At 43.8% G+C, this 25,536-nt stretch overlaps 1 protein-coding gene across 1 annotated transcript; it reads left to right on the top strand.

The window, feature by feature from the left end:
* Positions 1–10,557: 10,557 nt before the first annotated feature.
* Positions 10,558–21,901, top strand: LOC138675194 (E3 ubiquitin/ISG15 ligase TRIM25-like). Its single transcript, XM_069763225.1, has 2 exons — positions 10,558–13,171; positions 20,725–21,901. Exon 1 carries the CDS (start codon positions 10,582–10,584, stop codon positions 12,166–12,168), a length of 1,587 nt encoding a protein of 528 aa, XP_069619326.1. The 5' UTR covers positions 10,558–10,581; the 3' UTR covers positions 12,169–13,171; positions 20,725–21,901.
* The last annotated feature ends 3,635 nt before the right edge of the window (positions 21,902–25,536 follow it).

Genomic DNA, 25,536 nt, shown 5'->3' with positions numbered 1-25,536 from the left:
ACTCATCCCCTGGACGAATACGCACCAAATTATAAGCCCCACGAAGATCCAGTTTAGAGAATACCTTAGCATGGCGGACTCTTTCCAGTAATTCGGGAATCGGAGGCAAAGGGTAACGGTTTCGTACAGTTACCTTATTGAGTTCCCGATAGTCAACACAGGGTCTCAGGGTCCCATCCTTCTTCTTTACAAAAAAAGATAGGTGCCCCTGCTGGTGAGGAAGAAGGACGTATGAAGCCTTTGGCCAGATTTTCATCAATATACTCCTTTAAAGGGACTCTGTCACTTGAATTTGGAGGGAACAATTTTCAGCCATGGAGGCGGGGTTTTCGGGTGTTTGATTCACCCTTTCCTTACCCGCTGGCTGCATGCTGACTGCAATATTGGATTGAAGTTCATTCTCTGTCCTCCATAGTACACGCCTGCGCAAGGCAAGATTGCCTTGTGCAGGCATGTACTACGGAGGACAGAGAATGAACTTCAATCCAATATTACAGCCAGCGGGTAAGGAAAGGGTGAATCAAACACCCAAAAACCTCGCCTCCATGGCTGAAAATTGTTCCCTCCGAATTCAGGTGACAGAGTCCCTTTAAGGCTTGAAGCTCAGGTGCCGCCAAAGGGTGTACGTTACCAAAAGGAATAGCTGCCCCAGGAAGCAGCTCAATGGGACAGTCATAATGCCTGTGTGGAGGAAGCTGATCTGCATTCTTCTTGTCACAGATGTCAGAGAACTCTTTATATGCTGAAGGCAGTGGCGTAACTACCGCGGTCGCAGCGGTCGCCAGTGCGACCGGGCCCGGCAGGTCAGGGGCCCGGCAGGCAGGCTCGGACTGGCAGTGCCTCCCCCCGCTCCAGGGCCTCCCCCCCCTTCCCCGCCGCCGCTGCCTTGAATACTCACCCTGCTCCAGCGATGGTCTCGGCGTCTGCACTGCAGCTCGTTCCTGCTTGAGCGGTCACGTGACACCGCTCATTAAGATCATGAATATGCGCATATTCATGATCTTAATGAACGGTGTCACATGACCGCTCAAGCAGGAAGAAGGTGCTGCGCCGGCGCCGCCGCCTGGAGTCGGGACAGAGCGCGAGGGATGTCGGCACGGCCGTGCAGTGGGAAGACAGGTGAGTATGAGGGCCGGGGGACGGGGGATGAAGGAGGACATAAGCCGGCACGCCGAGCAGGAGCGGAGAGATAAGCCTGCATACAGGGGGGAATATAAGCCATGCAGGGGGGAATATAAGCCATGCAGGGTGGGATATGAGCCATGCAGGGGGGAATATGAACCATGCAGGGGGGAATATGAACCATGCAGGGGGGGATATGAGCCATGCAGGGGGGGATATGAGCCATGCAGGGGGGGATATGAGCCATGCAGGGGGGGATATGAGCCATGCAGGGGGGGATATGAGCCATGCAGGGGGGAATATGAGCCATGCAGGGGGGAATATGAGCCATGCACGGGGGAATATAAGCCATGCAGGGGGGAATATAAGCCATGCAGGGGGGAATATAAGCCATGCATACAGGGGGGGGGAATATGAGCCATGCAGGGGGGAATATAAGCCATGCAGGGGGGAATATAAGCCATGCAGGGGGGAATATAAGCCATGCAGGGGGGAATATAAGCCATGCATACAGGGGGGGGGGGAATATGAGCCATGCATACAGGGGGGGGGGAATATGAGCCATGCAGGGGGGAATATAAGCCATGCAGGGGGGAATATAAGCCATGCAGGGGGGAATATAAGCCATGCAGGGGGGAATATAAGCCATGCAGGGGAGAATATAAGCCATGCAGGGGAGAATATAAGCCATGCATACAGGGGGGGGAATATGAGCCATGCATACAGGGGGGAATATAAGCCATGCATACAGGGGGGGGAATATGAGCCATGCATACAGGGGGGAATATAAGCCATGCATACAGGGGCGGAATATGAGCCATGCATACAGGGGGGGAATATGAGCCAAGCATACAGGGGGGGGAATATGAGCCATGCATACATGGGGAGATATGAGTCATGCATGCAGGAGGGGTAATATGAGCTATGTATATGGGATAGGAGGGAGATGAGCCATGCATACAGGAGGGGGGTCATTATACAGTATTGAGCATCATGTGTGGCCGTTATACAGTATGGAGCATCATTTGTGGTCATTATACAGTATTGAGCATTATGTGGGATCATTATACAGTATGGAGAACTGTGTGGCCGTTATACACTATGGAGCACTATGTGTGGGTGGTCATTATACAGTATGGAGCACTGTCTGGCCATTATACAGTATGGAGCAATGTGTGGCCATTATACACTATGGAGCATCATGTGTGGCCATTATACAGTATGGAGCATCATGTGTGGCCATTATACACTATGGAGCATCATGTGTGGCCATTATACAGTATGCAGCATCATGTGTGGTGGCCGTTATACAGTATTGAGCATCATGTGTGGCCATTATTCTATGGGGGTTACATTGAGTTGTATGGCAGGGCTGCAGGGGGGGGGCCCCATTTGGAAGTTCGCACCGGGGCCCCTAACTTTGTAGTTACGCCACTGGCTGAAGGTAAAGTAAATACCTGTACATGTGGTTCCGTAGCCGTGGACTCAGGGACAGCTTCTGTTAATGCTGAGTTGCTCCTTGTTGGAAAGATAATCTCCTTGGTCTCCCAGTTGATAATTGGGTTCTGAGAACGCAACCAAGCAATGCCTAAAATCACAGGAAAATGAGGAGAAGAAATTAGCAAGAAAGAAAGGAGCCTAATCATCAGGAGCAACAACAAAATTTTAAGGGGTACGGTCTCCTGATCCACAGGCCCAGAGATTAAAGGTGACCCATCCACTGTTTCCATGGTAATTGGAGAGGCTCTTTGCTGAATTTCAATACCATGTTCCTTGGCAAATGCGATATCCATGAAATTGCCACCTGCACCAGAGTCAATCATAGCTGAACTGGAAATCCACTGTCCTGAACACAGGATCTTAATAGGGAGAGAACAGTGAGAGTTCTTTTCCTTAAGCTCCTTGGGGGGGTGAAGTCATAGAAAGTGAATAGAATACAGCGTTTAAAGGCAGGCTACATTCAGAGATGTCAGATTCATCATCACAGTTGTCATACTCCCCTACCGCTGCTAGCACCTTGTTAGGCCATCTAGGACACTTAGGACAATTGATCAAGAAGTGGTCAGACTGGCCGCAGTAGAAACATAGGCTTTCACGAAGGCGATGCTCCCTGCGCTCATTGATCTCACGCCTCTGAACGGAATCAATTTGCATGGGCACCTCCTCCACCTCCCGAGATGTTTTACCTGCAGGCTCTTTGGAAGGAAGGGAAAAGTTAGAAACACGGTTAAAGGCAACAAACTTCTACCTACGCTCAGTAAGGCAAATGTTAATGTGCACACAATGCTGTATAATGTCTCTAGCTTTTGTGGTAACTCAGAGCGAGCTAGTTCATCTTTTACAATACTAGACAGACCCCTTTTAAAAATAGGCAATTGGGCACAACTGTCCCAATTGGTATCTAACGCCAATCTCCTGAATTCAGTGACTCAATAACAGAACGTTTAGCCTGGCGTAAAGACAACAAAGTAGATTCAGCGGTTGCACGGCGATTAGGATCATCAAACATTAATGCCATAGCGGCCAAGAAATCAAGTTATTTAACCGTGGGTCACGAGACTCAGTCATCGGATTCGCCCAGGCGAGTGCTCGTGCGGTCAGCAGCATTATTACACACAATACTTTGGATCTATCATTAGGAAAACGGTCAGCATGCACATCAAAATATAGCATACATTGATTCACAAAGTCATGAAATTTGTCGCGATCACCATTAAATCTGAATGGGGGCAACTTAGGTAGGCTAGTTGGTGGCGGTTGCCCAGAGGGTAAAGTCGCTTGTGCAGCTATTTGCGTGCTTATGTCCTGAAAAGCCCGTCCATACTGGGACTCTATACCAGCAAGTTTGTTTTCCTGGGCTGCCATGCGGGTGCTTAAGTCCTGCAAATTCTGTCCAAACACTTGTTGATTGTGTTCAATGCTTCCAAACTTCTTTTGCAGACCTTCCACATCTTTCTGCAGTGATCTAATTATGGAAAACACCTGTTCTAGTCTGCTTTCTACAGTCATTGTTCCAGCAGTCTCCTTTTTTTTAGGCTAGAGTATCCTGTAATAATTATAGGGGATAACTCAGGAGACTCTTTGCGTGGAACAAGACAACTACAGGACACAGTTTTATAAGTGGTAAAGTCTATATTATCACACGGTGATTAAAACAGGTGCAGAGAGAAACTCAAGTCCACAACACTTGGAATAAATATTAAACGCAGCTTAGCAGTCTATAGGGAACTTCAGAGGAAAATGCAATCACGCAGAAAGTCTATGAAGCACAATTATTCTTGAGGATACTTGACACGAATAAGTCCTTGCTTAGTCTAAAACACAGATAGCTATGCTTATAAGGCAGTTCAAATAATATCTTAGCTCAACCAGGGAGGCCTGGGTAATAGTCTCAGGTTCTTGCAGAGCAGCAGCAGCTTACATGTCCAGCAAATGCAGATGGAAAAAAACACAAGCAGCAGATAAAGGAGGATTACTGGAAACTGGTGTATGCAGCAGGAACTCAGAGCCGAGTAGCAGGATAACCCCACAGGTTCACAGGAGCAGGTATATAGCAAGGAAGCCACCAGGGTCAGGAGCTGGATGCAAGGCAGAATACTCTAGCACAGACTGAAGGCTGGGGTGGAGTTTTATAGCAGGAAGACACAGTGCACATGATACCAAAGACGCCATCTTGGAAAAGGGCAGTGATGCACAAAAGGTAATAAAAAATGATCAGAGTCCTGACACCTGATCAGAGTCACCTTTTTGACAGTGGGATGGCTTTTATGCTATTTTTTTAAATCAAAAACAGTATTACTATGAACTCTGTGTTATTTAAATGCACTTTTGCTTTTTACTTATTTAGTTGCAGCAGGGTTTTTGCTCATTTTGTTTCTTGTAGGTTTTATATCTCCATGGGAAGGTAGGATCCTGCTGTGATTAAAAACTCCTGAGGCTGTAAAGCAATTCAATTTTCATATTTCATGTTTGCATGCTATAGCCCTAGAGTGCTACTTTATTTGTTTAGTCCTCTAAGTAGTCACTATACTGTATGTTTGACCCCTTTGCAGCTCGCACTCTGTTTTATGAATCTTACACATTATTAATTTAAAGAAATATCATACAGTATACTCACCTAATCTTTGAGAGTCCAGGGGCAAGGCAGGAGCAGATGAATGCTGAGATGTCTTCACACCAGGACACACATAGGACATCAGACTCCTGACACCAAGGCTGCAAAGTTGGAGTCAGAGTCATGGAGTCGATGTCCATTTAAGTTGGATTAAAATAGACCGACTCCGACTCCTAAAATATATAATAAATTTGGTGAAGTAGTACAATGGATGATATGCTGTAAATGTTTTCATAACAACTTGGGAAGTTCTGAAATGTCTTATAAATATCTGTTCTGTTTCTGATCTAAGGATTTCGAATTTTAGTTGAGATAAATCTGTGCTGCACTTTATGTACATGCTCAGTAGTGACCCAGTGCTGTGGAGTCAGGAGTCAGGGAAATTGAGGAGTCGGAGGTTTGGTTTACTGACTCCACAGCCCTGGCTGACACGATGACATCATCACCTCACTTCTCCTGGGACCTGCTCTTCTGCAGTTCACAGTAAAGCGACCTATGGTGTACAGAACGGAGGCCGGTGGTGCAGGGAGACTATGCTGCGCTCACCGATACAGTATAGGGTGGCAGTCGATCCGGGTGGGCACCTCTGAGTCTGGGCTCAGAACATCCTCCCCTTCTGCCCCTTCCTCCCGGAAGGTTCGCTACTGAAGTATAGAATTTTGTAATATTTTGAGCTCTTTTTCCTGATGAGCCTACTAGGAAACAAGAGGTAACTAACTTATAGCGGATCCTCGTAGAATACTCTCCAGACTAAGCACTGTCAAATCAAAGCGCTGCAAAAGGAAAAAAAACAGTTATGGCAAATGATAGAGGAATAAAGGTGTATTTTATAAACTGGTTTCCGCTGAGCTTTCCTAGGCGAATCTGCTTGAGAAAGAAGCCGGTATTTCTCCTGTATCGGCTTTGCTGTATTCTTGCCGTTATTTTTACAGTGGAGTCGGTGACTATTTTCTATGATATAATCTATAACTAGCGAGCGGCTTCCTAGCTGGCTGCCAGTTTGCTGAATTGTGGAAGGCCAGGACTGTTTCCACCACCACCGCAGCCCACCGTCCGGCCTCTTCTTTCTGCCTCCTCCTCCACCATGGGACAACTTTAAATATAAAATGAAGTAGTGGACAACCACTTTGAAAAAATATTTAATTTTGCCGGGAAACAGATATTTCACATGTAAAACCGCGCGGTTATTAGGCTGTGTGCACACATTGCATTTTTTTCACGGTTTTTCCTGATAAAAACGCTATAAAACCGCAAAAAAAACGCATACAGTAAGCATCCCATCATTTAGAATGAATTCCGCATGATTTGTGCACATGATGCGTTTTTTTTCGTGAAAAAAACGCATTGCTAAAAAAAACGCAGCATGTTCATTAATTTTGCATTTTTTTTTGCAGATTTCCCACTACAAAATGCATTGGGAAGTGTCCGGAAAAAACCGCGGCAAAACCGCAGCAAAACCGCATGCAGATTTCTTGCAGAAAATGTCCGTTTTTTCTCACGAATTTTCTGCGAGAAATCCTGAACGTGTGCACATAGCCTTACAGTCAGCACTATGGTTTTGCTGCTTAATTTCTCCTTACTTCTAGAGTTGTGTCTAAGTTTGGACAACTCCATCAGAGAAGAACCCAGTTTGTCTTCCGGCCACCAGGGTCCCTGCACTTCAAACCATCCTACCCTTTCTTGCTCTGTGTGTTGTTTTTTTTACTTCCAGATGCATGTTTTTAAAGGTTTATTTGCAGGTTATTATTGGCCAGTGTGAAATGTAGAAATGTTGGCGAGGGTACAGCGTTTTTTTCCTCACCTGGAATCCATATGCTATTCAATTTCATCATCATATTTTACATACGGTATTTCTCTGTCATTTCAGATAGTGTTTAAACTAATCAAGCAATCTTATATACAGATATAGACAGAAAGATAGATAGATGATAGATAGATAGAAATAGATAAGTCAGTAAGATTTATAATTAGTGCAGTAATAAATAAAAAAAGTCATCCTTCATATTTTTAATAACCAGCTGAGGGAAAGCAGACAGCTGTGAGCAGGTATTATTATTCTGGGAAGGGGCCAATATCTATGAAGCTTCCCAGTCTATTAATAACAGCTCACAGCTGTCTGCTTAGCCTTTACTGGTTATTAAAAATACGACTACTGTGACAAGCGCTGATGTCAGTGAGGTTATCGCAGTTCACAGCCGATGAATGGCGGTAACATTACTGTCGTCACCGCTCGCAGTGTGAGACATTACTGCTAGTTCTCACACTGCGAGTGGTAACGTCGGTAAGGTTATTGCAGTTCATTGGCTTTCCAAGCAGCCGGATTCACACACTACTCTCAGTGTGTTCCAGCAAGCGTGGTGAGCGGTCACATGTTGATGTCAACGTTCACCGCGACCTTCAGATGTAGCAGAGTCGGGGATCGTTGTGTGGACGTCCTAATTATGGATTTACGGTGGACCCCTTTGGATTATTTTTTTTCTTACGGTAACAAATGGGTAAAGGAAGGTTGGGGAGTGCTATTTATAATTAAAGAACTTTTCTTTGTTTATTTTTTTTAGCTATGTGGTTAGTCATGGGGGTGGCTGATAGATGCCACTCCATTACTAACACCTGAGCTTGATGTCATCAGATATTACACAGCTGACATCAACCCCAAAAACATTAACCCGATTGCCATCACATCAGGGCAATCGGGAAAAGACAAGACTAAGAGCTAGAATTGATGCAGCAAATGGCTCACCCTTTTTAATAATTAGCAAAGACTAAGCAGACAGCTGTGAGCTGTTATTCATATCCTGGGAAGCATCACTGATATTGGCCCCTCCCCAAACTAATAACACTAGCCCCAAGTTATCTGATTTCCCTCAGCTGATTATTAAAAATAAGGGGGACCCCACGCTATTTGTTTCTTTTATTTATTCATTAGCTAAATACACATACAGTAAACAGTAAAGCACTGATTATATATCTCACTTACATATTTATTTCTATAATCCATTATCTATCTATTATCTATCTAATATCTATATCTGTATATAAGATTACTTTATTAGTTAGAAAAGTAGCTTGAAATGAGAGAATTACTGTATGTAAAAGATGATATTAAAATCACATGGCATACGACACGAGACTCGCCTGACACTCTCCAACATTTTTGACTGAGAATATCAGAGACTTTATATACACAGATGTGAGCGAACCCTAAAGATGTTTCTTCCACCCTGATTCCACTGCAAAAGTGAACACATCATAACATAAGATCATATCCGGGATTTTAAACCTCTTCAAGCTTCATATGTTCTGAAGTTGTCAACTTCTTCCATCACATAAACTGTTAAAACAAAAATTTGGTTTCTGGATGTGTGAGGGTAGATGCACACGGTCAGTAAACGCTGTGGGTTGGGCACTGCGTGCTTCTGCAGCGTCCAACCCACAGCGTCCAGATGTTATACCATAGTCGATGGGATTTCAAAAAATCCAATGCCCACTATGCGTGCACCAACGCCCGTAGATCACCTGTGGAGACGGGACATGCGTGGCGTCTTTCCAGACCACAGTATGTCCATTTATAAATAAATATCACCCATACAATATACTGGACATGGTGATTCCATATGGTTTAATGAACACATGCGGAATCACCTGCGTTCAGTAGCCGGCAGCACTTTGGACAGAGCGGACATGTGCTGCGTCCAAAGCGCTGTCGATTCTTGAACCTGTGCACCTACCCTGACTCTGAGAATCGTAGTTTTGTTTCTCTCTTCCTCTGTCAGCCATGGCGTCTGCTGATCTGAGAGATAGATTGGACTGCTCCATCTGTCACTCTACAAAGTGCTGAGTTTAGGGGTAAATAGTTATTCATACTAAAGTTTTCAGTTATTTTGTCCTATTTCTTGTTTGCTTCACAATGGAAAGAAAGTCAAATGTTCGCAGTTGTAGGCATGTTCTTTACATGAACTAATGCAAACCCTTAAAAAAAACCAGTCAAATTCCATGTTGTGCAGGCTCAAAACATGAAAAATGCCAAGGGGGTGAATACTTTGTCAAGCCACTGTATATAGCCAAAAGGTCTTTGTGTGAAAAAGGCCGGAGGAAAGGTTCAAATTCCAATCAGGCTGGAGATAAGAACAAAAGGCACCAACACCACAGGACACACAATGTCCTTCCTGTCTAACTGGTTTTATGGCCCCCTCAGCACATGTTGTATCTCTTTGAAAACCTTTAGGCTGTGTGCACATGTAGCAGATTTTTCGCAAAAAAAGCTATAAAACCGCGCAAAAAATGCTCACATTAAGCATCCTATTTAATAGAATGCAATCCGCATTTTTTGTGCGCATGCTGCGTTGTTTTCTTGAGCGGAATCGCATTCCAGAAAAAAAGCAGCATGTTCATTAAATTTGCGGAATCTCGGGGATCATGTGCGGTTGGTACCCAGGGTGGAGGAGAGGAGACTCTCCTCCACGGACTGGGCACCATATAATTGTTAAAAAAAGAATTAAAATAAAAAACAGTGATATACTCACCTTCTGATGGCCCTGGAGTCTTCCCGCCTCTCAGCGGTGCACGCGGCCGCTTCCGTTCCTATAGATGCTTTGTGTGAAGGACCTGCAATGACGTCGCGGTCACGTGACCGCGATGATGTCGCGGTCACGTGACGGTGACGTCATCGAAGGTCCTGCACACAAAGCATCTATAGGAACGGAAGCCGCTGAGGAGATCCAGAGCCATCAGAAGGTGAGTATAACCTTTTTTTATTTTTTTTAACTATTTTTAACATTCTATCTTTTACTATTGATGCTGCATAGGCAGCATCAAGAGTAAAAAGTTGGTCACACTTGTCAAACATTATGTTTGACAAGTGTGACCAACCTGTCAATCAGTTTTCCAAGGGATGCTACAGATTGCTTGGAAAACGCTAGCATTCTGCAAGCTAATTATGCTTGCAAAACGCTAGTTTTTAGCAGGAATATGCATGCCAATTCCGCATGCGATATAACCGCGGCAGGAGTTGCAGAATTGCCGCAGACATTTCCGCGGCAATTCTGCAACGTGTGCAGTTATCCTTAGAGCTATCCAGTGTTTGTGGATCACACTGTGAATGCAGTCATTCATATTACACGTATTATCGATGTTGTTCATGTTGGTTTTCAATAAATTCACTCATAATATATGTGACCACAATGTAGACATGAAATTTACAGCAGAGATGTGATTTTCACAAGTGTCCATTAACAGGTTAATAGTAAGTGACCTTCTGCTCCTCAGCCCTCCCCTGTGTACACAATATAAAGACCACCCTTTTGAGCGGGAGAATTGTAGTTTCTTTCTCTGTTCCTCTGTCAGCCATGGCGTCTGCTGATCTGAGAGAAGAGCTGGACTGCTCCATCTGTCTGAGCACTTATACAGATCCTGTAATGCTGAGATGTGGACACAACTTCTGCCGAGTCTGTATTGGTCGTGTGCTGGATACACAGGACGAGTCTGGAGTTTATTCCTGTCCTGAATGCAGAGAAGAGTTTCAGCAGCGGCCGGCACTGATGAGAAACTTTGCTCTTTGTAAGATTGTGAAGAATTTCCGGCAAACTGACCAACACCAGGAGAAGATCCCCGGGATCTGCTGCACTTACTGTGTGGACTCTCCGGTACCTGCTGTTAGATCCTGTCTACTCTGTGAGGCTTCTCTGTGTGATAAACACCTGAGGGTTCACAGCAAATCACCAGAACACGTCTTATCTGATCCCAGCACTTCTCTGGAGAAAAGGAAATGTTCTGTCCATAAGAAGATCCTGGAATATTACTGCACCGAGGACGCTGCTTGTATCTGTGTGTCCTGCAGTTTGATTGGGAAACATAAAGGACATAAAATGGAGTCACTGGATGAGGTCTCAGGGAAGAAAAAGAAAAAATTGAGAAATGTTCTCCGGAAACTGATCACAAAGAGAGAGAAGACTGAGGAAAGAGTCCGGAGTCTGGAGGAGCGGAGGAGAAAAGCTCAAGAAAAAGCAGCTGGAGAAGCCGAGAGAGTCACTGCCCTGTGTACAGACATCAGGAGACGGGTGGACGACCTGGAGAAGAAGGTCCTGAGTGAGATCTCCAGGCAGGAAAAGGAAGAATCACTGCCACTGTCTGCTCTGATCCATCAGCTGGAAATAAAGAAGGACGAGCTGTCCAGGAAGATGAGACACATTGAGGAGCTGTGTAACATGACAGATCCACTGACTGTCCTACAGGAACCAGACACCGGTGACTTGTGTGATCCTGAGGAGGAGGGAGGTGATGAGGACACAGGAGGACATGATAAACAGCCCCATGATGGAGATGACCTGGATGTGGCTGAGATCTCACACACATTACACACATTATGTGAGGTAATATCAGGTATAAGGAGCGGGATCTATGTGGAGGGTCCGGCAGACATATTACTGGATGTAACCACAGCTGGTAATAATCTTCTTATATCAGACGACCTGAAAACTGCAACCTGGTTACGAAAGAAGAAGAAACGTCCAGAAACAGCAGAGAGGTTCCAGGATTCTCCTCAGGTGATGAGCAGGAGAGGTTTTACCTCAGGACAACATTACTGGGATGTGGAGAGCAGAAGATCAGAGTGGTGGAGTGTGGGGATCTGTTATCCCAGTATAGACAGGAGGGGGTGGCTGTCACTGATTGGAGATAATAACAAGTCCTGGGGTTTGAGGAGATATGATAATAATCAGTATTCAGTGAGTCATGACAGTAAAGAGATCTGGTTACCTGACAAGATCTCCAGTGATGGAGTCAGGATATATCTGGATTATGAGGCCGGGCAGTTGTCCTTTTATGAGCTGTGTGACCCCATCAGACACTTACACACCTTCACTGCCACCTTCTCCGAGCCTCTTCATGCTTTATTAAATGTATGTAACAATTCTTTGACAATAAAGAAAACATAACTTTCAGTGACAGGTGATGATATATGAAGATGGGTATGTAATTACTGAGACCTTTGGCCACAAGTTTTTTTTACCCCCTTCCTGACCTGGCTAATTTCCGTTTTTTTGTTTTTTTTCCCTCTTCTTCCTCCAATAATCATAACATTTTCATTTTTTCTGTCCACATAGATGTATGGAGGCTTGTTTTTTTGCAGGACGAGTTGTACTTTTGAATTACACCATTCATTTTACCATATAGTGTAATGAAAAATGGAAAAAAAATTCCAAGTGTGGTGAAATTGTGAAAAAAAAAACTGCAATTCTGGTGTGGTTTTTTGGGAATTGTTTTTACGCTGTACATTTTATGGTAACAAATGATCTGACAATGTGATTCTCCTCATCAGTAGGATTACGGTGATACCAAACTTGTGCAGTTTTTTATTAATTTAATAGTGACAAAAATCATAAATATGTTAAAAAAAATTCTGATTGTGTCGCCATTTTCAGAGACCCATTAGGTTTTAAATTTTAGGTTTCTAGAGCTGTGAAGGATTATTTTTTTGCAGGGCAACACAGTGTTTATATTGATACCATTTTGATTGCTCCTTACAGCATTATTTTGTGATGTTGCAGCTACCAAAAAAGGCGCAAATTGGGCATTTTTAATTTTTTCTGTTTACTGCGTTTACCAATTGTTTAATTATTTTATATTTTGATAGATTGGACTTTTATAAATGCGGCAACATCACATATGCACCATATTCCAAATTATTATGCAAATTATATTTTTCTCGGATTTTCCTAAATGGTCAGTGCAAATGACAGTCTAATAAAAGTCATCACCCGTTAGAGTATACATCAAATTTTATTGAAGAAACCTCCCAATGATAACAGTATAATCTCCAAAATGAATAAATACTCAGAATGCGCTGTTCCAAATAATTAGGCACAGTAGAATTTCTATACATTTGATAAGTTTTAAAGAACTGAAAATGCTCATTTGTGGAATTTGCAGCATTAGGAGGTGTGGAGACCAGACTGAATCAAAGGATCCATTTTGTCTCCCAGATGAAATCTGCTTCTGCACAGCAAACTTGACATTTCCTTTTATAGAAGTAATCACGCGCGCATTTCTCCTTGATATTGTAGCCTTTCACCCACATACCAGATATTGTAACTTTTCACTAGTATAGATTTGCTTTGTAAGTGATTATGAAATATGAGCGCTTGTGCGCATGTCTGTAAATGCCTAACTTCTTACTATATAAAGAAGGGGCAGCGCCCAGTGAGGCAGGCGTGCTTCGGGGCTACCCCTGTTTATGAACACACAACCTTTGTGCTGCGTGTCATTTACTTGGATTCCTCAATCCAGGAAGCCAGGGACGGAAGAGGACTCAACATTTCTTGGCGCCCGAAACAGGGACCCGAGGCGAGAGTGTCTACTCGAGATTCACCTGCGGATACGGACAACGGAGATCTGGGATAATGGACGGCAAATGAATTGAAAAACCTGGCCAGGTAAGAGACATTATTAGTTCTCTTTTATCTGCCCTGTATTATCCGAAAGATCTCTACGAGCCGTGTCACGCTGGGTTAGTCTAGTAGTGAGTAGATACCTATAAAACTCGGGTTACCATATTGTATAGATTTATGAGTCCTGTCCCTGGCAGTGTGTGAACAAGTGTGAAGGTTGTGGCATGTTATGAAAGAAGGATAAAAGTACGTAGAACAATAAGCCGAAATTGTTAGGACAAGTCTTATTAGTGAAGTCAGCCTAACTGGGTCATGTGGTTGCGTCCTTTCGGGGAGACCTCCGCCCATGCTTGACTCTCTTTGAGAAACTTGTTCCTTCATTTTTGGATAAGAGTTTGATAGAATGAGCCCAGGACACGAGTCCATGAGCCTGGGACAAGTATGATAACAGAGACGGAGAGTTTAGTGATCTGTTTGGTGTTGCTGATCCTGTTTGCGTGCATTGTAGGAATCAAGTTTATTCTGCACATTAGAAAGAACGGAGCAGATCAGCCCTTCAATATCTTAGCTCCCTAGGAAAGAAGACAACGAGACATCACTCTAGTGAGGTGATTGTCCAAACGTCACCTAGGATAAGTGTAGCTATTATTGAAAAGAAAAATGGGAAATAAACAGACAAAATCCGTCTTAGGACAAGTAGAAGCAAAAGATATCATACAGGAAAGATGTGGAAAGACAGTCAGAAGGCAGATCAGAAGGGTAAGAGAAAAATTGGGAATTTCAGAAGCACTTATGTTTAGCACTGAATGGGAAAGACTGAGTAAAGAACGAGGTGGAATTATCAAAGACAATGGGTGGGAAGAAATCATACACTGTATGATAAAGGTCTCAAAAACAGCTAAAGAGGAGAATTGGAAGTATGATCCAGACACTTCCAAATGGAGTATGGGTACGGGAAAATGTTGTGCCACGACTCATTCAGTTCCTCCTCCTTACCTAGATCCGAATGTTCAACCATTTGTACCTTCTGAAGGAGGACAAACCAAACCAAATTTATATCCTGGGTTAAATGGGGTGGAAGGATGGGTGTGCAAAAATTGTGGCCAGCAGAATCCAGACTGGAGAACTGAATGTTCTGCCTGTGGGGCCCCCAGAGGTCATCAATTGTTAGCTCCTGTTAGGATAGTACCGAAACCCTTCAGAGAAACTGGTGTAGATGGAGCAATGGCAACTAGATATCACCAAACCCGACAATACTTCCCTTGGTCCCCCGCTGAAGGAATGTCTCTTCTACATAATGCACCAGATCCTACCCAGTACCCAGTTAGATTCGCACAGTATATACAGCAAATTATGCAGACTCATGCAGGAGTCTGGGCAGATGGAGAGGAATTATGTAGAATGAAAATGACTCCTGGTCTCTTCCAGGAACTGCTAACACATCTACAGGGACACAGGCCACAGGTGGGACAGGAGCTACAAGAGGGACAAGCGGGACAAGGTGCCTTACAAACGATAGAATCAGGAACACAATTTGTAGACCATTTAATAGTTTTCATGAGGCAGAAACAGAGGCAGAGAGGAACAACGGGAGTGGTGGCTCAGAGACCTGGACAATCGGTAGATGAATATTATCTAGGGGTAGAGAATAATTTTAGAGATGAAGGAATAGATCTAACCGCTCCAGGAATGATGAGGTTAATTACAAAAACCTTTATAGATGGATTGTCTCCAAAAGTAAAGGAAAAACTTAAGGCTGCAACTCCTGATTGGAGAACCTTGGAAGACCCACACTTGGCCAGGCAAAAAGCCGTAGGGATAGAGTTGAATTTAAGAGAAAATCATAAGCCTGTCAGAATAGCGCAAGCAAACACAACAGGTGGAAGGGCAAGACATAATTTTCCCTGTCATTACTGCAAGAAACCAGGACATTTCCAGAAAGAATGTAGAAAGAAGCAGGCAGACATAAAATCAGGAAAATTTGTACCAAAGAATAAGCCCTCAGACATCCAACAGACATCCATAGTGGATGGTCCCATACCAGACTCAGATTGACTCAATGTGTTACAAACTTCCCTACCAGCTAGAAGACCTATAATACAGGTGAATGTGGGGGGGAAGAGAGATTCCATTTTTAATAGATACAGGTGCAACTTCCTCAATTTTGAATCAAGATTTTCTTCCAAACCCGGAAGATATTTCACAACAAACAACTTTTGCTGAGGGTTATGATGGGGTAATTCAAACACTACCATACACTGTGCCCCTAGAGGTCTCCTTAGGACCTAAATGTTTTGCATCCAGATTTTTGTATGCCAGAGGTGCCCCAACATGTTTGTTGGGAACTGATGTCTTGAAGAAATTAGAAGCTAACATCAATTTTAGGGAAGATGGCACAGTCATGCTGACTATCCCTGATGATGCAGAAATATTAGAACAATATGTCAGAATTCAGGCTTTTGAGGATTATACTGAAGAAAAAGAGTACACCACAGATCTAGACCTCTCAATGGTCCCAGAAACACTGTGGGCACAGGGTGACACTGATGTGGGATTATTGCATATCTCTCCTGTAAAACTATCTGTGCAACCAGGAACTGTTCTCCCACAGCTCAGACAATACCCTGTGAGTGCCCAGCAGGAACTAGCGATTACAAAACAGATAGAGGGATATAGAGAGAAAGGGGTTTTGGTAGAGATACAATCACCTGCTAACACTCCTCTGTATCCAGTCAAGAAGAGAACTCTTGATAAGGGTTCTATGCCCAAATATCGTATGGTACATGATCTAAGAGAAATAAACAAAGTTCTAGATCCAATCACCCCAGTAGTACCCAATCCTCATACGTTACTATCACAGATACCAGCCAGTTCTCAAGTGTTTACTGTAATAGATCTTTCAAATGCATTTTTTCTCGGTTCCTTTACACCAAGACAGTTGGCATTTGTTTGCATTTACATTTAAGGGCAAACAGTTGGCGTGGACACGCCTTGCTGCAGAAGTTGATTCCCATGCTACAGGAGTTCTTACCCAGAAGCATGCAGGGAAACAAAGACCAATTGCATATCTTTCAGCAAGGTTAGATCCCGTAGCTAGAGCAGCGCCAACCTGTGTACGTGTAGTTGTTGCTGTCTCACTATTGTTGGACAAAGCATCAGAAATTGTCCTAGAGCATCCACTCACAGTTCAAACTACACATGATGTTTATGGGATATTAAACCAGGTCCAACCAAAACACATTTCCATGGCCAGACATTTGCGGCTGCAGTGCTCTTTGCTGCTCCCCTCTACTATCACATTTGCAAGGCTTCAGACTCTCAATTTAGCTACACTGCTACCTCTCGAGTCTGAAGGGGGGAATAAGGACACTGATACACACACAAATTTTTTCCCTACAGACACACATGATTGTACAGAGCTCATTTTACAAGAAACGGTAGGCTTACCCAATGTATCCGAAACACCACTTCAAAATCCAGATTTAGAGCTGTTTATAGATGGTAGTAGGTTTGCAGATGACACAGGTAACTTCCATACAGGGTATGCAGTTGTGTCAGGATCTGAAACTCTCAAAGCAGAACCACTTCCACCGAAACAGTCTGTACAAGAAGCAGAACTTACAGCATTGATTGAAGCTCTAAAAATAGCTGAGAATCAGACAGCTAATATATACACTGATTCTAGGTATGCACATGGTATTGTGTTTGATTTTGGAGTAATCTGGAGAGCTAGAGGTTACATGACAGCGTCAGGACAACCTGTAAAACATGCTTCTCTGATCAAACAGATCTTAGAGGCTGCACAAGAAACAAAAGAAGTAGCAGTAATCAAGGTAGCTGCACATGTGAGACTCGACACTAGGGAATCTAGGGGAAATGATAGGGCTGATAAAGCAGCCAAAGCAGCAGCAGTCAAACCCTTACAACAGGTCCATACTGTAAACCTCACAGAAAATACTGAAGATAGACTGAGACAAGCACAGGAAGATGCAGGAGAAGAGGAGAGGGACAGGTGGAAAAAGGAAGGGGCAGAAGAACAAGAGGGAATTTGGAAGAAAAATGGACTAATATGTCTACCTAGAGCCTGGTACCCGATAGTAGTTGGTGGATTACATCACCCTACGCATGTGTCTGCAAATGCAATGACACTACTGGCAAAGCAAGTCTGGTTGGCTCCAGGTTTTGGCAACTACGCAAGAGACTATTGTGCTGCATGCGCTATATGCCTGACACATAATCCCGGACAGACAGCAAAGACCCCTATGAAGCACCACGTCCGACCTCTCTACCCGTTTCAACGGTTGCAGATAGACTTTATCCAGCTGCCAAAGAGTAATGGGTATGAGTATGTGTTGGTGTGTGTGGACATGTTCTCGGGGTGGACAGAGGCCTATCCAGTTCGGAAGGCTTCAGCTAAAAACACTGCTGTAAAGCTAGTTACCGAACTGGTGCCCCGTTATGGTCTCCCTGAAGTGATCGAGTCAGATAGGGGTACTCATTTCACTGGAGAAATATTTCAAAATGTACTAAAAATGTTGGGTGTTGAAAGTCAGTTACACACTCCGTATCATCCTCAAAGTTCTGGTAAGGTGGAACGCATGAATGGAACTTTAAAATTAAAAATACAGAAAGCCATGGCTGAAACAGGAAAGCCTTGGACAGAATGCCTTCCACTGGCCCTTTACTCAATACGCAATACCCCAAGGGGTAAGACTAAACTGTCTCCATATGAAATTTTGTTTGGCAGGACTGCCAATTTAGGATGTTATTTTCCACAGCAACTTGTGTTAAATATTGAATCACTGACTTCCTATGTGCAAAATCTTCAGAAACAATTAACTAAGGTGCATGCACAAGTTTTTGCTTCCCTTCCAGATCCTGACAACACTGAAGGAAGTCACAAGTTGGAACCAGGTGATCAAGTCTATATAAAAAGACACACCAGAAAGGCTCTTGAACCAAGATTTGACGGACCCTTCCAAGTCCTGTTGACAACACCTACATCAGTCAAGCTTGAAGGAAAGGCATCATGGATACATGCAAGCCATTGCAAAAAAGCAGTATAAAACTCATGATATTGATGTTAATAATGTTAACCACAACGAAGGCATGGGAAAGACTAAATTCTTTAGCCCCTTTGAACAATAGATTCGTACAACATCATAGAAAATTAGTGCACGACTTGTTAAACAATACACAAACCCTGACAGATTGTTGGATCTGTACCCATTCGCCGGTATCAGCCACAAGTATACCTTTTCTAGCAGTTCCCGTATCAGCAGAAGAAATATTCGCTTGGCCTAATTGTTCAGACAACCTGGCCAACAACCAAACTGGTAATACTAGGCTATGGAATACTACAATCGCCATACCAATTGTGGGATGGGTAGAATTTCCTTGGTGGCAGGGTAATCTCTCAGGGAGTAGTACACATCTACAATATTTGGCCTATAAGGGTGGAGCCTGGGTCCCTAGGAATAAGACTGGATTAACTAATTTAGGACAGGTCCCCACAGAAAATCTACAGCTCAGTTTCAGTACAACCGCCCCTTCCTCTGATGCTTTCAAACCTGTAGTATTGGAAAGATACATACATAATAGAAAATGGGAACATTCTGAGTTGTTCCCCCAAGGTGATGATAACAGTTGTACAAGTAAGCCGGGGAACCTGGTTTGTAATGAATCCGATGAGTATATCAAAGGAATGCCTGTATGTGGGAATCCCGCAGCCGGGTACTGTAGCCCCTTGGGACAAAAACCCTCTTGGTGTATACTTCAAAATGTATCTAGTTTTGTGGATTTGGCTCACAGATTGGTATTGCAGCACTCAGCTCTATGGGATCTGCCTGAAGGTACATTTTGGATATGCGGAGAAGGAGCATATAAATGGCGTCCCGTAGGTATAAAGGGTACTTGTACATTAGGACGCCTAACCCCAGCTACTTTCATAATTTCAAATAAACAAGTAAATATGCAAGCCGTGCCCAAGCACACACTGTATAAAAGAGCTGCAGATAACTCACCACGTCCCTCGGGGAGGCCGCATATAGTACAAATGGGAATTCCCAACAAAATTGCTAGTACCATTTTTATTTATCCTATGTTAACACAAATGTGGGATAAATTAGTTAGAGCCACGGATTATCTAGATGATCAGATCTGGGATATATTGGATATACTAAACACTAGTGTAGCTGTACAGAATCAGCTTATAATAGTCACTAACCAACATACCCTGGTATTGGATTACCTAACTGCCTCACAAGGGGGTATGTGTCAAATCATTGGACCCACCTGCTGTCATTATATAGACCCGAATAGTACTATGAGTATGACATTCAAATTAAAGGACGTACAACGACTCAGAGATCAGTATGACAAAGACAATGACCAGAATAAGGATAGCTGGTGGTCAGATACCTTTTCTTTTCTTAACCCAGCCAACTGGTTCAGAGGGATCGGTGGGTGGGTTGCCGGGATTATGCAGAGCATAATACATATAGTTATGATTATTGTAATCATATATGTGTTATTCAAGATTGTACTCAAGGGTATCTCAGTATGCACAAATAAATTTTGTGTAATAGATGCAAGAGTATAAAGTTTATTATTGCCGTACTAATTTTCTTTTATATTTTAGTATACTGCCACATAAAGAAGAAAATGCACAAGCTTCATGCAAAAATTTATGACAAATTATAAAAGAATATGTCAAAGGGGGGAATTGTGGAGACCAGACTGAATCAAAGGATCCATTTTGTCTCCCAGATGAAATCTGCTTCTGCACAGCAAACTTGACATTTCCTTTTATAGAAGTAATCACGTGCGCATTTCTCCTTGATATTGTAGCCTTTCACCCACATACCAGATATTGTAACTTTTCACTAGTATAGATTTGCTTTGTAAGTGATTATGAAATATGAGCGCTTGTGCGCATGTCTGTAAATGCCTAACTTCTTACTATATAAAGAAGGGGGCAGCGCCCAGTGAGGCAGGCGTGCTTCGGGGCTACCCCTGTTTATGAACACACAACCTTTGTGCTGCGTGTCATTTACTTGGATTCCTCAATCCAGGAAGCCAGGGACGGAAGAGGACTCAACAGAGGTCACATTCACTGAACAAAAAAGCTATTTAACTCCAAAACCTCCTAACAGGCCAAGTTACATGTTAACATAGGACCCCTTCTTTGATATCACCTTCACAATTCTTGCATCCGTTGAACTTGTGAGTTTTTGGAGAGTTTCTGCTTGTATTTCTTTGGATGAACTCAGGATAGCCTCCCAGAGCTGCTGTTTTGATGTGAACTGCCTCCCACCCTCATAGATCTTTTGCTTGATGATACTCCAAAGGTTCTCTGTACGGTTGAGGTCAGGTGAAGATGGTGGCCACACCATGATTTTATCTCCTTTTATGCCCATAGCAGCCAATGACTCAGAGGTTTCTTTGCAGCATGAGATGGGGCATTGTCAGCATGAAGATGATTTTGCTCCTGAAGGCACGTTTCTGCTTCTGATACCATGGAAGAAAGTTGTCAGTCAGAAACTCTATATACTTTGCAGAGGTCATTTTCACACCTTCAGGAACATTAAAGGGCCCTACTAGCTGTTTCCCCATGATTCCGGACCAAAATATGACTCCTCCACCTTCTTGCTCACGTCACAGCCTTGTTGGGACATGGTGGCCATCCACAACCATCCACTACTCCGTCCATCTGGACCATCCAGGGTTGCTCGACACTCATTAGTAAACAAGACTGTTTTAAGATTAGTCTCCGGTTTTTCATCAGGTGATTATGGCAGTTCCACATACTGCTATTTGTGCATTTGTCGTTCCACCATTTCCCCCGACGAAGCCCTTTCCACTAGGGCGATACGCGTGGGGGCCATGGTCTTCACTCTGCTCCTGCATTTGAGGGGTCTTGCCCTCTTTCACACGTGGAGCATTTGATAATTTAACCCTTTACCTTTCAGGCTTTTACTAAGTTCTCTTGGTTTCATTATGCAGATGACCCTTTATATATTGTCTTTGGTCATCTTCTGTGGTCTTACCTATAGGGTCCTTCCCTACCTTGGGAGGCCCTTTTCCTTGATGGGCATGTAATTGTCCACGTTAGGTTTGCAGAGTTGCACCACATAGCCCCATGAGCCAGTAGGTCTGAGATTGGGTTATATGCATGTATGTGTATATTGGGCACTATAACATGTACTTATTTTTCTGAATGGATTGATTCTTGTCTGGTTTTAATTATGTTTTAATATTTTGTGTGGTGTACCAATAAAATATACTGTTAAATAATTTTCTATACAATCTTGTGGTGTGTATTTATTGCAGTAGTGCTTTCTCTTTTTTGGCCATTATTGTTTACCACTGAGCTTGCACCCCTAGTTTTCCTTTTCCTCTGGTATCTTTGTATATAGTGGTGTGCTTGGTTTCTCTATAATCATATAATGCTCCATAGCCACATGCCACAGGAGCCTAATGGGCGACAAACCTGGAGGAGGAGTGAGGCCTGTGTCTGTCTGTATGTCTGTGTATGCCTGTATGATGTGCAGATCTGTGTATATTACTGTGTATATTTATGTATTTTTGTGAATTTGTTTTCAAATATGTACATGTCTGCGTACTGTATGTGTGTGTGTGTGTGTGTCTGTGTATTGTGTGTGAGCATAGATATTATATCTCCTGTCTGCCTCACATATATTCTGCTTATTGGACATGTGACCCGCCATGCGTTTCGCCGGTATACCGGCTTTTTCTCAGGGCCCTTCCAGCGTGTGCTCAGTCTTGCTGACAGCCTTCTAATGTGTGCGGTCATGCACGGAGAGTCTTGCAGCGCTGGGGTCCTGGGTTCAAATCCCACCAAGGACAACATCTGCCAGGAGTTTGTATGTTCTCCCCGTGTTTGCGTAGGTTTCCTCCGGGTTCCCCGGTTTCCTCCCACATTCCAAAGACATACTGATAGGGAATCTAGATTGTGAGACCCATCGGGGACAGTGATGATAATGTGTGCAAAGTGTAAAGCGCTGCGCAATTGGTTGGCGCTATATAAATAAAGATTATTATTTATTGGGACAACAGTCAAAATCCCTTTCATTACTGACATACTGCCCACATATTTGCCTATTGGAACTAGTGGGTCACCTCACAAACTATTTGTGACCCAATAAACATCCGCACTGGATATATGTATATTAATTTTTTACATCTATACATTTTAAAAATGATATTGAAATAAAGATTAAATTTTAGTTACACATATTCTCCTTCTCTATACTGTTTTTATACATGTATTTCTCTGCTGTATCTGTGCTTCACGAATCGTGGACCTGGAGCCGGCCCTGATCATGTATAAGAACACTCCAGTGAGCAGTGACCGGTGGGGACATGTTACACCCAGGTGGGCCCCAAGGCTACACAGGGAATATTATATAAATCACAAAAGTGTCCCACACTATAGAAATATTGGTACTTCTCAACATGTATAACACCAGAGCGACCATAAAAAAAATGGTCAACTCAATGAAGCTCACCAATCGAAGACTCATTTAAAATATAACATTTATTTAAGAATATATAAAAAAGATCCAAGTAACCACATACAAAGAATATTAGAACACAAACAATAACCCCATAACAGAGGGGAACATCCACCCACAGGCCAGTGCCTATATATAAATAAGACCCTCTATAGATATACTAGAAAGGAAGGTTATCCTATGTAATAAACCCTGGCTAAAGCACCTTATCCGCATAAGCATACCCTCACTGTGCCCATAGGAGCTCTAGTAGCAATGAGTGCAGAGACCGCATCCCAATAACACTGAGCCAGCGGGAAACATTACGAGTGCCAGAGAATAGGTATACTAAAAGCCCAGGGTAATATACCAAACCTCCCGTATCTTACCAGGTAAGTGACCGTATAGTGGATGTCCTCCTCCGGCGCCCCGACGCGCGTTTCGCCCACAGCTTCCGGGGGCGTGACTAAGGAGGTTAGGAGGGTATATTTAACCAGGATTGTGGCCAATGAGGAGTGCCGAAGACGTGCGGAGGAAAAGAAAGGCGGAAGTCCAGAGAGGTTCAATGGCGCATGCGTCAGCCACTCACCACCGTAGATGACGTCACCGCTCTTCTTTCCGGCTGACCGACGCTCACAGCCAGTGCAGGAGGAGTGCAGAGAAGCTGAGCGCCGGGGACAGACAGCGGTAGGTAAGTATGTAGTGTTTGTTTTTTTTACTTTTACGCTGGTAACCAGGGTAAACATCGGGTTACTAAGCGCGGCCCTGCGCTTAGTAACCCGATGTTTACCCTGGTTACCAGTGAAGACATCGCTGGATCGGTGTCACACACGCCGATCCAGCAATGTCTGCAGGGAGTCCAGCGACGAAATAAAGTTCTGGACTTTCCTCAGCGACCAACGATCTCCCAGCAGGGGCCTGATCGTTGGTTGCTGTCACACAGAACGATTTCCTTAACGATATCGTTGCTACGTCACAAAAAGCAACGATATCGTTAACGATATTGTTATGTGTGAAGGTACCTTTAGTTGTAAATTGTGGGGGCACAAGTTCCTGGGGTTGTGGAGTCCTTTGTTCTCTTAATAGAATAGAAGGAGTCTACATTGTAGATGGACATTGTGTCTCCAACCTCTTGGAGGATACAGAACCCCTGTGGTGTTGGGAGAACAAGCTATGGCTCCTAAATTGAACATCTTATCTTTGACACACATTCCATGTGGAGGTGACTTAGGGTACCGTCACACAGTGCCATTTCGATCGCTACGACGGTACGATTCGTGACGTTCCAGCGATATCGTTACGATATCGCTGTGTCTGACATGAAGCAGCGATCAGGGATCCTGCTGAGAATCGTACGTCGTAGCAGATCGTATGGAACTTTCTTTCGTCGCTGGATCTCCCGCTGTCATTGCTAGATCGGTGTGTGACACCGATCTAGCGATGCGATCTAGCGATGCATTCGCTTGTAACCAGGGTAAACATCGGGTTCCTAAGCGCCGGACCGCGCTTAGTAACCCGATGTTTACCCTGGTTACCAGCGTAAATGTAAAAAAAAACAAACAGCACATACTTACATTCCGGTGTCCGTCAGGTCCCTTGCCGTCTGCTTCCCGCACTCACTGACTGCCGGCCGTAAAGTGAAAGCAGAGCACAGCGGTGACGTCACCGCTGTGCTGTGCTTTCACTTTACGGCCGGCAGTCACTGAGTGCGGGAAGCAGACGGCAAGGGACAGATACCGGAATGTAATTATGTGCTGTTTGTTTTTTTTTACGCTGGTAACCAGGGTAAACATCGGGTTACTAAGCGCGGTCCTGCGCTTAGTAACCCGATGTTTACCCTGGTTACCCGGGGACCTCGGCATCGTTGGTCGCTGGAGAGCTGTCTGTGTGACAGCTCCCCAGCGACCACACTACGATTTACCTACGATCACGGCCAGGTCGTATCGCTGGTCGTGATCGTAGGTAAATCGTATAGTGTGACGGTACCCTTACAAGCCATCATTCTTCAGATGGACATCTAGTCTCAGGCCTAAATGGAATGCCCTCAGGACTTTTGACACCAGGACTTTATCCTAAATCCAAGGACACTATCTAGAGGAAAATGATGACCACTGCAATCATAATTTCTCATATTACCAGAAGATGACTGGACACTCTACTACAAAGGATACCGAAGCAAGGATGGAGTCATGGCTTGTATGAGGGTGTGTAATGTATATGTAAGGATCAGTTATATATCTCCCCCCACATCCCGGATTCTACTACCTTCTCCTATTACCTCTTCCCTTAAATTGTATCCTTGTCCCTTACTTAGACTTCCCTCATGTATGTCATTGTAAATACCTTGTTGGTAATAAACCCCCTTTTAAAGATCCAGTAGTTCTTGTTAATTATTATTAAC

Source organism: Ranitomeya imitator, chromosome 4 (assembly GCF_032444005.1).
Source record: "Ranitomeya imitator isolate aRanImi1 chromosome 4, aRanImi1.pri, whole genome shotgun sequence".
In the NCBI taxonomy this organism is placed as follows: domain Eukaryota; kingdom Metazoa; phylum Chordata; class Amphibia; order Anura; family Dendrobatidae; genus Ranitomeya; species Ranitomeya imitator.
This window is presented reverse-complemented; position numbering and strand designations above follow the sequence as displayed.

Excerpts from the sequence above, each read along its gene's own strand:
- LOC138675194 (XM_069763225.1), top strand. The coding sequence starts at position 10,582 with ATGGCGTCTGCTGATCTGAGAGAAGAGCTGGACTGCTCCATCTGTCTG.